The 17,136-nt window shown below is 34.7% G+C and overlaps 1 protein-coding gene and 1 long non-coding RNA gene across 2 annotated transcripts in view; one reads left to right on the forward strand and one right to left on the reverse strand.

Annotated features, from left to right (window-relative positions):
* Positions 1 to 1,171: 1,171 nt before the first annotated feature.
* LOC138699906 (uncharacterized) overlaps positions 1,172 to 17,136 on the forward strand; it is a 210,872-nt gene continuing 194,907 nt past the window's right edge. Inside the window, exon 1 of the long non-coding RNA XR_011332127.1 lies at positions 1,172 to 1,222. This is a non-coding gene — a long non-coding RNA (uncharacterized lncRNA). The remainder of the gene's footprint in view (positions 1,223 to 17,136) is intronic.
* On the reverse strand, positions 2,025 to 6,548 carry LOC138700520 (uncharacterized). The gene is made up of 2 exons (XM_069827117.1): positions 6,515 to 6,548; positions 2,025 to 3,234 (listed from the first exon to the last, which is right to left on the reverse strand). Exons 1-2 carry the CDS (start codon positions 6,527 to 6,529, stop codon positions 2,194 to 2,196), a joined length of 1,056 nt encoding a protein of 351 aa, XP_069683218.1. The 5' UTR covers positions 6,530 to 6,548; the 3' UTR covers positions 2,025 to 2,193.

Here is a 17,136-nt window from a genome sequence, read left to right on the forward strand (position 1 = left end):
TAGTCGCTGTTCAGAGACTAAGTCCCACCTCGGAGTAGATCGGGAATAGTCGTGTGCGTTGTGTTTACACGCGTGTTTTACATATAGAGATTTGAAGCTCTTTCTTTGTAACGAGAAGAAAAAGCTCTTTCACTAAGCCATAAAGGCTACGGTAGGGAATATGTCGTTTCCTAACATACAGATACGTTGCTGCTACGACTTCGATTTCATCATAGGACCTCGATGCTTAAAATTTCCCCGTGTGAATCTCGCGTTAACCCGAAAAATACTTAGACAAATTCACGCTGCAGGAGAGCGACGATTTTTTGTGCCAAAGAGTGTACATTAGGACAGATTTTGCATGAGTACTTCGATTTTCACGTTGACTTTTATTTCAACACTGGTCCTTTACGGCTGTACCTACTATCGCCGTTTCTGTATAGCCTGTGTATATCAATAGGAATATTCAATAACGTCTTTCTAAATTAAAGAAAACCTACCAGGAGATGTGAACTTACAGCGGGGGAAGGAAGGAGGCTCCATTGGGTAAACGGGAGAGGGGTCACATACGGCCGGTGGGCTGGTACACCCTCATCCTCATTCATCCCATAACATTCAGGGTACACAATAGGCCTCAGTATGGCTGACGTGCAAAGGGTCGACCTAACCTACTCTCACATGTTGACACCATTGTATGACGTATACTCCATCCCAATATCTCGTAAAGCGTGTTTTAGAAATACTAGGGCTGTTAATTTAGTGGCAAGATGATATAGTGCAGTAATTTTGTGCTTGTTTTCTTTACAAATTAAGTGGATATTAGGAAGCAACAAGTGAATGGATTTCATGTCACCAGGAGAAGTAATAGCGAGGTGGTAGATCAAAGTATGTTGTGCTGATATAGATAGTCATTTGTTTTAATTAGACATTTTTATTATTATGGCGCCATTAAAATGAATAATGATGGTTATTTAAATGGCATGAGAAATTTTCGAATATCACTCATGTGAAGATTCACACTTAATGCGTCCTTCCTCTCACCTGGTGACAAGGATAAATAAAAATTTTAGACATCACTTTTCAAACATTCAGGGATTATATAAATGTATTTCAACGAAATAATTTGGGGATGGTGTGCTGTTTTATAACGTTTTGAATAGTCGAAAATAATAAGTTATTTCTTGCTTTTCTAGAAACTGCAAGGAGGAAATTCAGCATAAAGAACCTGCTTGACGCCATAGTTGTGAGTAATTAAGCTTAAGCTGTATAAATGGATGAGTGATCACTGTGTTCCAAGTTGTTTGTTTTTTTCGCCCACACTTGACACAAGTTCATGGTAATAAAGCAGGAACTGGGTACGTAACATTTACAAAGAATCAGTTTCTGTTAAATCGTTGTACTAAAATAATAACACATATGTGGTCATTTCAAAACTTTATTTGAATATGCGATGTGTTTGTTAACCAAAATATTCTTTGTACATATGTGTGCTTTTCTTTACTTTTAATAAGAATTGTTAGAAGGGGTACACATTTTTTTAATTTCCATTCTGAATGAAACTCACAAGGTTGACATTTATTCCTTGAAGTTCATAGGATTATTTGTGCTAATCTTTGGAGTCTGCTTTCCATGTATCTGTACCTAAAAGTTGGATGCTGGATAGCGAAGTAGAGGTCCATGCTTCCAAGACCACGACATTAGATATAAGTGGTGTGGTAGGCACCTCCTGAGAAAGGCCTCCTGAGAAAGAGTTTGACAGGAAACTAAGGCAACCCCGATCTGGATGTCTTATTATGGTATTAAGGATATTCAATTATTTATTTCCAGGCTTATTGTGAGATTGACCTAATACTTGAAGGGAAGAAGACGAAGAAGAAGAATTATTTATTTCGATAAAATTTAAAAGAATAAATATAAGCACTGGTTTTCTTTCTGACAAAATATTGTATTAAAGGCTACAGTGGAATGAATAGGATAGGAATTTGAAAATAATTTATTCCAAAAAAAATGAAACTCACTTAGTCAAGTATTCATTTTATTTCGTTCATAATGAAATAAGATTATTGTTCAGTTATATTAAATTCAAATTAGTAATGCCGTATGTGTATAGCGTTATACATTATCTTATGTAATACTTTTGAACCGTTCACAGTCTAGTCAGCCGTCTGTAAGATTTACTGAAAATAATTCTTAAATAATTCTTACGTTTCTGGTTCAGAATACTCGGTTCTGTCTTTCGCGACTGGAGCCACGATTTCTATCAGCGCGGCTCCTAAATTCGTCGGTTATGGCTTTTGAAAGGTCCGACTCAGAGATCGATTTTTGTGCAAACTGTCCCCTACCGAAAGATTCAAATTGTCCCTGAGGTTGGAAATCTTGTATTACAGAACCAAACTGTCCCTGAGGCTGCAATCTTTGTGTCATAGGACGTACTTGTCCCTGGGATTCAAACATTTTTGGCAGGGCATCAAATTGTTCCTGAGATATAAAATCTTGTGGCAGAGAGCCAAATTGTTCTTGAGGTTCAAACGATTGTGGGGAAGAGCCAAATTGTCTCTGAGATTCAAAAGATTGTGGAAGGGATCCAAATTCTCTCTGTGATCCAAAACCTTGTGACAAGAAACCAAATTGCTCCTGAGGTTCAAATTCTTGTCCCTCTGAACCGAATTGTTCAAATGCTAATGGCTCTGAACCTAACTGTTCAGAAGTTTCAAAATCTTGTGCCCGAGAATTAAATTGTCTCCTAGGCTCGGATCCTCGCGATGTAGAACCGAAACCTTGTGCCATGGAATTAAATTGTCTTCGAAAAGAACTTCCAGCTTGTGTCGGATTTCCAAATTCTTGTACCCGAGGAATAAATTGCAGCCCCCGGCGTTCTGAACTATTTTCAGGCGAACCAGATTGTCTAGTTTCAGGAATTCCAAAGTCTCGTTCTGCTGAAATCTCGAATTCTCCAGGTACAGGGGACCCAAGCTCTGTATCCACCGGCGAGCTGAATCCTTCTACTGTAAGAACTCCCGAGGTTATCTGTGACTCGCGGCCAAATTCTGCTGGGGCCTGAAATCTTCTTATCTGGGAGCGACCTTGTTCCTTCGGACGAAAACCAGAATCCTGTACCGAGGAATCTAGTTTCCCTGCGGTTACAGGGTCACCAAATTCTCGAGGTGAAGAGCGGACTTGTCCCAGTGAAGGTCTTTCAGAGGCTCCCTGCGGCAAGGCATTCACAGTTAATGTCGCCAGCAACACAGCCAGTACCTAAAAGAAAGCGTAAAATTATTTCTTAGGATATAGCCACTTTCATGTATTAAAATAAACTGAGTTGTAATTACTAGTTTCAGCTTATGTCATCAGAACTAATGAGGTTCTTGCTTCTTCCGGTTTCTTCATTTGTTTTGCTGGGCAGTGCATTTGTATGTATGTTATTGCGGAGTCAAATAGGGTGTATGTTATGAAATTTAGTTGTGTATTGGGTATGTGTTGTTTGTATATCAACTGAAAAAACCGGAAGAAGCAAGGACCTTCTAAAGATGCCGGAAAGAAGAATCATCTGTACTTAATCCATTAATTTTATTACACAGAAGATTAATAAAACTTTGTGTGACCAAAAAATATGGATTACCCAAAAAATTTAATTGATACAGATTTTAAAGTATTAACTATTGAAGAAATTTATAAATATAGTTTACTAACTTACTACCACAGAAATCAAATAAAACATAAATCTAATCGACATGAATATCGTATTCATAGACAAAAGTCTATTTTCCCATTAATTGAGCCTAAACGTCATACAAGTGCCATACTTAAGCATGGTGTCAGTTTAGGCCGAAGACTTTATAATAAAATCACAGATCATTTTCCAAATTTGAAATATTTTTAAACTGAACTTTTTAAAAACGAAATTTATAAAATTATTCATGATTTATAATATTAACAATTATGTGTATTTTATACCTTATTATTTTTGTCGATTATATTCATATTTTAATGTCACTGGTTTCTGTCTAATTGTCAATTTATATTAAATGTTTTTTATCTTTTTCTCTTTCTTTTTTTCTCTTGTGTGTTACTTGTAGGTCTGATTTAAGTTATTGTATTTAGTAAGATCCTTTGTAAATGTTATATTATTGGCAAAGACCACACCGTACACGGGCCTGGCTCTTACGGTAGTGGATAGAGACATTTTTTGTGATATACTTTTGAATTCTACTCACTTTGCTTACTAGTTAAATAAATAAGCTGAAACTGCTCAACTAGGTACTTACAACTTAGTTATTAAGTGGTTATATTAACTATATTCCTAAGTGATATAAAGTGTTAAAAGTATGTGATTAAGATGAACTATTTCTTTATGTGTAAAAAGAATGTACACTTATAGCCGAGCGATAAAATTTACTTGGATGACTGGACGCCTTAGTTCAAATCCTCGCAAATCGAAGTACAATGTTCTATTAATACACAAGTGTAATGTTCCCTTGGTATAATCTCCGTTCCCTGTCAGAATTTTACAATTACTCCATAGATTGTTTTTATTCTCATTTCATTTACAACAAATGGAGAACTTATGTTTTATTGCTCTGAAACACTAATTTGAAGATATTCCTAAGGTGTACTTTTATTCAAGAAAGCAACTTACGAAATTGGTAGTAAATACGTTCATATCTTGGTCTCGAGATATGACACATTGAATCTATGGAAAAGAGAAGCTCGTCAATTTCCGCAGTAAAACAAAGATGACTGATGTGACCAATTTGGAGCACATAGTAAAAATAATAACTTATCGGTATAAAAAATTCGTAAATATTTTTAATCGGATTAGAAACTCATGTTGGACTATCAGTTGATATTTTTTAACAAATTTTCTTTAGCTTCAGATAAAAATTCGCTCCTTTCCTTGCTTTGGATAGTGAATATTAAGCAATTCTATATATCCGTAGTATACAAGGAATAAAACTTGCTCTTATTATTTTTTTTTTTTTTGTGGAAGTGCAATTAATCACTCTTGTCAGTATAATAAAGCGAAGTTTTATGCTTATTCATTCTTTTCTATCAAAACGAACACAATTAGTTTCGGTCAAGTACTCGCTAACTAAAGCCTAACCTAACCAAGAACAAAGAAAAAATCCAAGTGTATGTTCTACGCTTTGTTTTCGCTCGTGCTATTCGTATTCATTTCATTGCCAATACCAAATTCTTGTGTTATAAATAAACTATCTACTTTCATGCAAGAATATATACCGATATTAAAAAAATAGATAGAGACATGGATTTATTCAGCAATATTATACACACAGATGCACTTCACTATCAGAATTTGCTCTTAAATCCAATGTATGTCTCACCCCCTCACCTATGATTAAATCCAACCATTCTAAAAATCCAGATTAATATGAAAATGGTACAAAGAAAACACATTATATCATGTATCCTAACCTAACATACAAACAGGCATAAAAGTGTATAATTCAAAAGTTAGCATTATTCCTTCGTCAGTTCGCATCATAAACTTCAAAGCTGATGTTCCAAGCTGTCTCGCCTCCAAGAGGAACAATCCAGTCTTTTGTTCGTATTCTCTGTTCCCCATGAGGTCAAGACATGCAAGTGAACCCCTATTCCGACTTAACATCGAGGGTGGTAGATATTTTCTCTCGAAATGTTCTGTATTTTCACGATAGACTGAAATGTGTGTCCAAGAATCCTTGTCAACACATAATGGACAGATGCGCTCTCCTTCTTCGCTGACAATTTTGTTACCTTTCATGCCCTTCCCCATCTTAACCAATCTAAACCTGCTTTGCTACAAGAATTTATGTAGTCACACGTCTCCCAAGTATATTAATACTGCAAAATCAGCCGAATGACTATGGAATATTCCAGAGACGTAGGTTCAATTTCAGAGTAATCCAGGTGAAATTTTCCGTGCACAAAGAAGGTTTTCTCAGAACATTCGATTATTCTTGAGAAAATAATTTAACAATTTTATCATCAGTGTCATGTCATATTTACATCATCATCCATCTATCCATCCCGAATAAAATTTCGTAGATACTTTAGTTAAACTTGTGTACTTCCTTAGAATGTAGTACAAGAAAAATCAGTATATGGAAAATAATAACACAGTCTAGTATATGCAGTCACGAAGCTTGAGTTGGTGAGGGTACTAGGACAATAGACTGTGTCGTAGGCCTACTGTTTCACATTGTATGTGATGAGGCTATAGTGGCGATCCTAGTGGTTAGTAACTATCTATGAATCCATATTCCTTACGTATTGAGCTTCGTGACTGTATATACTAGACTGTGATAATAAGTTACAAACATCTCTCCCCCCCTCTCTCTCTCTCCCCCTCTCTACACACACAACTTTGTATGGAGGTGTGCATAATAACTCAATCTGCTTAATTTATTCAAAATACTCAGTATTAACAACACCTGAGAATACAAAAGTATATTTTGTAAGTTTGTTGCTGGCTATTTTCTTTCTCACTTCAAAATTCAGTTTGTGTGAAAACATACACTCATTGAAAAGCACTCACCTGGAACAGTTTCATGATGCTGAATATTTGTCTCGCCGGCTGCTTGTACGACAGTGGGAACACAGCGGGACTGTGCCACATTTATACAACCCTCAAGTGAGTGAGGGGTTCTCCAAGGACTTTACCTATTATTCAAAATTGAATTTACTTCAACAAGGTGAATGCTCATGGCAAATCGGTGGTTTTGGAACTGCGAAAGAAGTGATGATTTATATAATTGAAGCTTTTAGAGTTTGTGTCCTCCATTTAGCAAAAAACCTCCATTGCCTATTCCAGGACGACTAAAAGTACAGTCCTTACACAGACTGTATTACATATCGTTTCCGTAGTATTGTTCAAGGATTCGGAATTATACATTTATGATATTCTGTACAATTCAATTATTATACAGTCACTAAACAACTTTTAGTGACCTTCTTTTATGTTATGATTCAAGTGGTTTAGTTTTAGTCTACAATGTAAAAGAACGTGATGAGATTCACATTAAGGACGTTTGTGATTTATCTTCGTAAATTAGACATAACCGTGTATCTTTTGTTTTGTATTTTCCCTGTCTTATCTTTCTTAAGCGTAATATTCACATCATCACACATGAGCAAACAGTTATGTAATGTATTTTATTTCTTTCTTGAGTAATAAACGAGCGGTATAAATGTGCCAATACTTGAAAGATAGACAAGAGAGTTTATAAATTTAAGAAGTAGTCATTGGAAACATTTTAAAATCTACTTATCAGAATACGGTACCTCTTTGTCCTGTCAATTTCTTTTAATTTAAAAATTATGCGCAGTTATTAGACATTCACAATAAGCTAAATTTCCTTGGCACTTGGCCTCATGGCGCAAGACTACAATTTGAGGGAACAAGGACAACGAAGAAAATATTCATATAAACATATGATTCGTATCTTTCTGAGAAGTTGTGGTATGTTAGATAAAGTAGTATTAAATTTCCTACAGTTGCAAACATCGTTTCCTCTTTCTGCTATCTCATTAATGTTGAGAAGTTTTCCTTTTACGTATAAATCATGGTTTTATGTTGATTTTGTTGCTGTCTCGAAGGCGACACCAAGAGAGTATAATGCGAAACATGATCGTATCTAAGCAACAGAAGCATGCGTCACTAATTCAAACATGATTAAGCTACAATAATTCTGGTCCTCAAGCATGTAACAAAAACTACTAGATAAACAGTCCTTTGAGAAGTAAGTTTCAGAGAAGAGAGTTGTGATTATTTTCACTGTTAACGTAGATAAGCAAAAGAACTAAAAATTAACAACAAAATCAAATTAATGAAATACATCTCCTTAGGTCTATAGCTGTGAAAACTCTATGTAATGAGATAAAAATGACGGTTTTAAAACTTTTTGTCATTCAGTACACTTTAAGTGGATTCGTATGTGAACTTTGGAGAAATTATTATAAATCTGCTAATATTTAAACTGCAGTTGCACAGACATAACTCGATGTAATTTTTACGATGTTGTGATGGACCATTTCGGAAACTTTTATGTGCACAATTTTTTTACTCACTACTACATACTATGTCAAAAATGTGCTTAAATTTGCATATTATTTTATGAGTATGAGTGCACACATCTAAAAGCAAATTACTGTATATAACGAAGTTGATGTTACACTATTGTTTCTTATTTCGATAATCTTTTAAATAGATTATTGCAAAAGTGCTTCTGTGATTAGTTATGTTTAATGTTGGTAAGTTTTTCTAAAACACATGAAATCTTTCCATTAATATCATAACGGTGGCCCACAATTAACTTGCTTGAGTTCTGAATGATTACAGAAAATTTCAGCATTTTAAAATTAATTGTCTCTGAGATGTGTATACTGTATGTAAATTATAAGGCAAGCTATCCACCCGAAAGTTATGTATTACACTTGAAATATTCCTAAACTATCCATTATCACGTTGCAAAAATTACATCAACTCAACTCAACAACTCAAATAATAATTCGAAATTGTCATTACTAGGCTTGTAATGTTGGGGACCGACAAGGTGCGTTACGGTGGTTTCAAGTTTCCCAGTCAGTACTCTTGCATGCGTAAACAGTGTATCTGCTGAATACTCCGTTTGCCAATCACTGTCGTAGCATGTGTATACGGTGTACCTGCTGAATAATAATGCCGAAGGTTAAATGTTCTGCATATTTTTGCAGCGGAATTTGGTGAGCGTTTGGAGTGAATGGGAGTGAATTCTATGATAATTCTTCTACACATAACGAAAGGTACTAAAATGTATATCTTTGTAATGCTATTGCAATGCTATGTAGCTTATATTTACTTTTACAGCTATCCAGCTTTGTTTATTTTCATCCTGTTATTCCCGTAATCGATCGCAGAACCAAGTCAATGTCCTCGTATTAACTCACGTCCCCGACATATTGAGTGTTGGGAGGTCGGAGGGAAAAATATCTTTGGGGAGTCCGAGACCTATATGGGAATATAATATTAAAATGGATTTGAGGGAGGTGGGATATGATTGTAGAGACTGGATTAATCTTGCTCAGGATAGGGACCGATGGCAGGCTTATGTGACGGCGGCAATGAACCTCCGGGTTTCTTAAAAGCCATAAGTAAGTATTAAAATATATTTATACCATATCAGTTTTATCTATTGAAAGTACAAACATTTTCAAGACACGTCATATCTAAAAGGCCATTCCAAAGCCATTGTTGCGACCGCGTCCATTTGCAGAACCTCGGCCACGCATGCCGAAGTCACCTGGATAAGCGTTGGGAGGGACTTGTAGACCAGGACTTCCGAACATCCCTCGTGTAAACCCTGGAGACACCTGTGCCACAGTGCTCGCCACCAGGAAGGATAGCAACACAACCAGAAGCTGAAACACGCTGGAAGAGTTAATCAGAAAGAAAGTACATACTTGTTTATTCTGTTTTTTTATGTGAACTTTCAACTAAAGAGTTCTCAGAAGAAGCTAGACTTTTTTGTGATCATCATAACTTTAAATACTGGAACACCTTAACTCTGATACTAAATTCTCGGATGAATTGAGTGTAATGTAAATTGAATTAATCTGCTTGCTGTGTATTGCATATTTTATGTATAGCTCAACTGATAAATAGTTTATATTTGTTAATTGAGAATTAAGCTGCTTGCTGTAACTTATATTGTGTATTGTTGTTGATGAATTGTATACGTTTATAAACTGAATTAATCTGCTTGCTATGTATCACATACAGTATTTTTGTATAGCTCAACATACTGATGAATTGTTTATGCTTGTAAATTGAATTAGTCTGATTGCTATGTATTGCATAATTTTGTATGGCTCTGCTGATGAAATTCTTTAGACTTGTAAATTAAATCAATCCGCTTGTTGTGTATTGTGTGTTTGTGTATAGTTCAACTGCTTGCTATGTATTTATAATCCTTTATGCTCGACCATGCCGAATGTAGTAATTATACACACCTGGTAGTAGCCCTTTAATGCACCTTATTAAAGTACACCTATTCATTATAATTCAGTTGTTCAGCCAATGAGAAATCACCATTGTACCATTATAAAACCGCAAGTATCGATTATTCTCGGATATGCAATCGAAAGACAACTAGCGAAACGTCACGGAGGCTGGAAATCCAATACTGTCGCAGAAGGTTATGTTCTGTTACTATAATAATTAGCGTTAATTGTAAATAATATTCAAATAAATTCAATTTGTCATCTCGTTTTTCAATTCTAAATCAATTTCCAGGTTATATCAAGACTAATGTTCATGTTATTCTCTAGATTATATCAAGGTCAATGACATTCGTGCCTCGGAAAAAATCAATACTTTCGCGTCTGCGCACATCTCACAATTCAGGTCAGTTCCCCCTCCTCACTTACATAACCATAAGATGAATACTTATGAATAATTTCAAGTTAGAAATATGGTCGAGCATGAAAAGTCGTATGAAACTTGCCTATAATGGTAATTAAGACTCTCGTATGAAAATTATGAAACTCGCTTGCGCTCGTTTCATAAACAAACATACTCGCGTCTTAATTACTACCATTATAGGCTCGTTGCATAATGTACTATTGTATAGTTCAGCTATCTATTATGTATTGTACATTCTTTTAGTGCCATCAGCCTAGCTCAGTCTGCAGACTCGCATGCTTGTTGATCCGAGCTGCGCTTGGGCTTGGGTTAGATTCCCGCTCGGGTTGATTACCTGGTTGGGTTTTACCAAGTATTTTCCCCCAACCGTAAGGAAAATGTCAGGTAATCTATGGCGAGTCCTCGCCTCACTTCATCTCGCCAAGAAATTTTATAACTCTTGACATGTTTCACATCTTAAAGCTTCAATGCTTATGTAAGATCTATGCAATACAATACATGAAATGAAAAATGTAAAAGGAATTGGCTAGGTCACTGGCTGAAAAAAACTGCCTATTAAAGGATGCACTGGAAGGAATGGTGAACGGGAGAAAACTTTGTGGGCGAAGAAATCAGATAATAGACGACGTTAAGATATGGATCATAGGCGGAGAGGAGGCACTGAAATAAATTGTGAACGGGAAAAGAGTTCGGGGCAGAAAAAGATAGACCAGATGATAGACGACATGAAGATACTCGTATATGAATCATATACGGAGACTAAGTGGAAGACAGGAAATAGGAAACATTGGAGAATGCCGGGTTTGTAGTGGAAGACCTGCCGCTAGGCAGCAAACTGCGAATAATGGAATGCATACCTTAATCTCTGAATGTCAATTCCACCAACAGAAATAATAATCACATGAAACAAAATGTTACAGCCCATGGGTTTCTTAAGGGACAGAACCTGTATTAAATAACAAAATTTGGCCAAATATGAAAAACTATTTTTTTTATATAAAACTCGCTTCATCTATGTAGCCTAAATATCATTAAAGAAAACTGCATCATGGTATGACACCAAACAGCTACTGAAGGATGCACTGGAAGGAATGATGAACGGGAGAATAGTTCGGGGCAGAAGAAGATATCAGATGATAATCAGATGATAGACGACATTATGATATGTGGATCATATGCGGAGACTAAGAGGAAGGCAGAAATTGGACAATAATGGGTTTGCAGTGAAAGATCTGCCCATGGGTAGAACACTTACGTATGTATGTATATTAAAATGATATTTTATAATCTTTTTAAATTCCCGATGAAGTTCTTTCAAAATTTCGTTACTTATATTTGTTACGCGGTTCATAAGCTCTCATTTTAGTCCTAGAATGTGCATTTGTGTCCAAGGATGATTAAGTTGGCTCGTTTTATGTCAATATCTCAGTTCTTTATGTTTTACGTTTATGATCCCTAGTTTGTCCAAAACAAACATTTTGATTATATTTTCCAAGACCTTTCATAATTTTTAGTCATTCAAATCATTTACACGTAAAATAATTGTTTTCATAGGTCCTGCCCCTTAACAAATAATCTCTAATTTAAGTTTTCTACACGATCCTAAAGTTAGTCCGTCTAATTAAGACACATCCTGTACATTAGCATCTTGGTAGCGAGGGATTACAAACTTGATGACAATGATGGAATCTCATTTATGGTGGGAAAAACCAAGGTTCCTGATGATTTTTCTCGAAGTTTTCCTATTTGCCTCCATCATTCCGCCATCACTGTTCATTTCAGTATTAATTATCACAATTTCAATAGTATTTATTCAAAGCTATGCGACGTAATATAGTATTGTACAGATGACGTCAAGCGTAGTACTCTTTTCAAGGGACTTTAGTGGGATTCCATAGGAACTTTAAGACGTGCAAACTGATTCGACAGGTGACATCAAACAGCTGAGCGACAGTATGTAGAAATGCGCGACTGTTCAGACTTCAAAAATCATTCCCATTATAGGAGATGTAAAGCACAATAAGTACACTAGAGACTGCAGTGCTAGTCTTTGAGCCTCTCTCAGTACCAAAGAAATGCGGAATAAATTATTTGTTATGTGATAGACAACTTACCAGGTATCTAGACATAGCGCTGAAGATGATTTCGTGACACTTAACTAGCAACGTAGCTGTTGAAACCCTCCTTTTATACAACCTTCTTCTTATGGTGATCCGCGTCGAGGTTATTTATTATTATTTGCGTCATAGTTTAAAATTATATCTGATATCTTTACATAACAGTCAATTATTTTTCAAATTAGTTTCCTTCCTATACAAATGTTTTGCAATCCAGGTTTTGATAATTATACAGAATTGTAGTTTATGACGGAAGATTCCTGCTCAGTTAGCATGTTTTAAATAGATTTCGTTGAAAGAGAGGTACTGTCTTCCACAATCTATAAATTATTCTATATCAGGTTACAGTTTCAGTGATTTCTGATTCCTTTATCCATATTGCAATGAGAATATAATTATTTCTTTATCATTGGCGCTAATCAAATATATTATGTTATGGGCATGTACTATATTGCAGAAGATCATTCGAAAGTAATTTCAAAGTATAATTATATATAAATCCCACAAGGGTAGCTGCCCTTCAGTAAGGGTTGCCAAAAGACACAGCATGCTAAACAAATAAAAATAAAGATTTGTGTAAAGATTGTTATTTTCAGGTGGAAGCTACCATTGGAAAAGTACGTTTATTCAATAATTATTTGTAATCAGATAGAATATAAAGATATTTAGGCTAGGTGTACAGATGATTACGTAAAATCTGAACAGAATATTTCATTATGTCTACAGCAATAATTTTCAAAATTTTTAAAGGAATTCCAAAATACTTAAAACATTCACCTGAGAATTTTGGAATTGTTCCCCTTGCTCCCAACAATAATCCAAATACTTCAATCTGTCCTTGTGTATGATAGTAATCCCTAAAGTATTCAATTGTAGGGTCATAGATGGTCTTGTTTTCTTCGTGTACTGCTATGGGTTGTTCAACTGCAGTTTGAAAGTGCACGGTGGGATCGATGATAATTGCTGTGTTATTTCCTCTATCAATGGCAACTTTTAGATAAAAAAAACAAGAAAAGACAAAAGTAGGACTTACCATTTGTTACTTTTTGCATTTCCATAGATACCACTTTGTTGATTAAAATATTAATGATTTTATTAGCACTGCTACAAGAATAAAAATTTGAAGTCTCAGACCATGGTTGTATCATTAAATGTGATTATACAGGGTGTATGGTAGCATCTCCACCAAAATGAAATTGATAATGTATCATGAGGAGAGATGTGAAAAATATAAATACATTTTTCTCTAATATTCACCGTTTTAGAGGAAATCGTTATGTTTTTGTGAAGCATTTGGCAACATTAGGCTGCTGGGGCCTGCACTCCTTACCTTACCTTCACCCTCTGCTGTACTAAGTCGGTAACACGCGACATGCGCTGCGTTGTAAGATCTATTTCAACGATTTTCCGTTTTATTAAATTTAAATTCATGGCTAAACGGTTTAATCTGTAGAGAAAGTTTCAAGACCACCCTTTGTAGCTGATCCAGTAATATTATGAAAACAATAGGACACTTCCTCGAGTTCCGAGAATATGTAGAACATTATTTAACAGTTTAATGAAAGGTTTATGTTCCATTTGCAATTACGGAGATTTTATCAGGAGGTTTGGGGAAACTGGTTCCGTTGCTGATAAGAAGGATATCTGAAAGACCCAAGGTGACCAATGATTATTATGGAATTTTGTAGTGTTAGTCAATGTTAGGCATCTTGAAAAGGGTTATGGTACAAGTGAACTGCGGATATATCCGGAATGTTTTGTAAAAAACCTAACTCCATTGTTTTTCCCACACAACTATTTACTTTTTCCTTCTTCTTCTTCTTCTTCTTCTTCTTGTATTGTGTACTGTAAATTTTATTGTGTATTGTTTATATTGTGTATACCACTGCCACCGGGTGCTTGCCCACTCGCAGTGTAAATAAATAAATACATACATACATACATACATACATACATACATACATACATACATACATACATACATACATACATACATACATACATACATACATACATACATACATACATACATACATACATTCATACATTCTTCTTCTTCTTCTTCTTCTTCTTCAGATATTATATTTATAACGCTGTAGAGTTTAAAGTGACCTTCGAATGACCTTATATTATGTACAGATAGTGCATTATGCTTACTGCAAAACTAAAGCTGCATTACACGGCCAGTAATATAGATTAGTAGTAATGAGTCAATAATACTGACAGTACGTATCAATATTTACTGTTCCTACACGATCAATATTAGGGTAGTTGCACTAGTGAATGACCAATTAAGCACCTTGATAAGAATGTATGAATATAACCACTTATAAAACTAGGCATTCGACATAAGCAATATGCTTCGCTGATTCCTGAAAATTCGCACTACTCATTTAATGAGTGAATTTTAATTTTTCTCTCATATTGGTTAAAGTTATGGCATGATATTTTTATGATTTAAAAATCACTAGTGAATGACCATATTGTTCTAGTAGTTGACCAGATGAGCACTAGTGAATGACCGCAAATGACAAATGATGAATAATTGAAACAGACTGTGTTTTGGGGCTCTATGCAATGATATATCATTGTGTAGTACATTATTATGTGGTTACTATTATGGTTTTCGGTCCAATAATATTAAATTTAGGAACTGGAATAAAAATATAAATTTCTTGAGAAATTGTTTAATATTCAAGAACATTTTATATAAATATATAAATAGGCATTTTTACGGGTTTGATTTTCCATTACCGATACAAATTTGTTTTATAATTACTCGCAAGAGGCTACATTGTAAGAATAATGTAGTAAAATGTATCCAAATAATTGCTTTTGATAGGCTGCCTATATCAAAATTAAACTGTTCAATTAGGTCTACTTTTAATTTAGAAATTTATGTCAGGCACTGAATAAATAATATATATTTTATGCTAATGTAAGCGTAGTAATTTTTGCGACAATGTTACGATGTTTCTACTATATTTGGTCAATTTCATTTGGCCACTTCCAACTATTCAGTCCACATCTTTCCACAACTTTCACTTCTGATTCTGTTTTATCAGTTTTCATCACTACCCTTGAAAAATATGTTTCTTTATATTTCACAATAACGTACTAGTTTCTGCGATAGATAACTTCTTCTAATGTAGTGATAGCACTAGGTTAAGAACTAGGCCTATACATTACTTTAAAAAAGTCAGTGTTTCCTGAATCAGTGTCAGATACAAGTGATATTACACCTGAGTCAATTTCTGTTTCGTTGTCAGATATTTTTTTTCTTTTTTGTTTGTCTCAGAGTTCTTTTCTTCGTAGTTTCTTTCTCTTTTTTTCTTTGCGTATATATCTTCTGTACGTTGTTTCTTAACGTTTTACTTCTCTTATTTTATTTTTCTTTTATCATGATATTCTTTCCACTGAACATCAGGAGGAGTTCTTTTTATATTATTTCATTATCATTATTTCCTTCTATTTTTGGCCAATGCAAATTACTTTTTCAGACAGTTTCTGGTGTCACATTATTTGATGATCCTGTAGCATTTAGTTCGTTAATACAACTTCCATCAACATCATTGCTTGGACTGATATTTTGGATCCCATTTCCAATCTCCATATTACTTTCAACACTTCCAATCTCAGATGGTTCTGAAACAATCATATCATTAATAATAATTCTTTGTCGAGTTCATCACTTGGAGTAATACTCTGGATTCCATTTCCAGTAATCCTATTAGTTTCAACAAATCCATTCACCACATTATTTCCAGCACAACTTTCTTCAAAATTAATTACAGCATTTCTATGAGAATCTACAGATTCACTATTATTAGGAACCAAAAAATTGGCATGAGTATCTTCTACTATTGCAACATTTCTCCGAATATTTACAAATCTATTATTATTTGGAACCAGAGGATTGCTCTGGATGATATCCAAAGCTCTGAATACAACTTCTGTATTCTTTATTGTCACAAAAGGATGTCTTTTTAGAAAAAATTCCAGCTATTTTTGCCCTGGGTGACCACCATTAAATGGGTTATTTCGTTTAATGTCTTTCATAACCTTCTGAACTGAGTCTTTAACTTCGTCGGGATGCATGGAAACCCCACTTTGGCTTCAGCAGTAATCCAATTTTCGTCTTCCTTCATTAATGCAGCTGTGGGACCCATTTTTCGCTCCAATGGTACTTTTCTATATAATTTATTTATTAAAGTAGCTTTTGGAATTGTTATATTCTTTGCTAGCCGTATTGGTACTGATTTGGCTCCTACATATTGCTTCTACAGCTGCATAGAGATCTCCTTCGCTATATTGAAAACATCCGTATGTTTTCTTCTTTTTATTTCCTTCATGCGCCATTTTGGGCTGATTTGCAGAAAAATAAATTTAAAGGATTTCAGTTGTTAATTTAAATTCATTTGAATATGAACTAGTAAATGTCTCTAGCCTCCAGTGAATGACCACTCAACTTTGGACCATGGTCATTTACTGGTACAAGTTCGTTTTTCGGTTATTCACTACCACATACATATCAAACAACAGTCACAGATTTTGAATTTCGTGCTCAGAAATAAAAATAACGCATATGACGATATCAACAGTAAATGACCAAAATAGTCATTCATTTGGGGAAGACCCATT

Source organism: Periplaneta americana, chromosome 5 (genome assembly GCF_040183065.1).
Source record: "Periplaneta americana isolate PAMFEO1 chromosome 5, P.americana_PAMFEO1_priV1, whole genome shotgun sequence".
NCBI lineage: Eukaryota > Metazoa > Arthropoda > Insecta > Blattodea > Blattidae > Periplaneta > Periplaneta americana.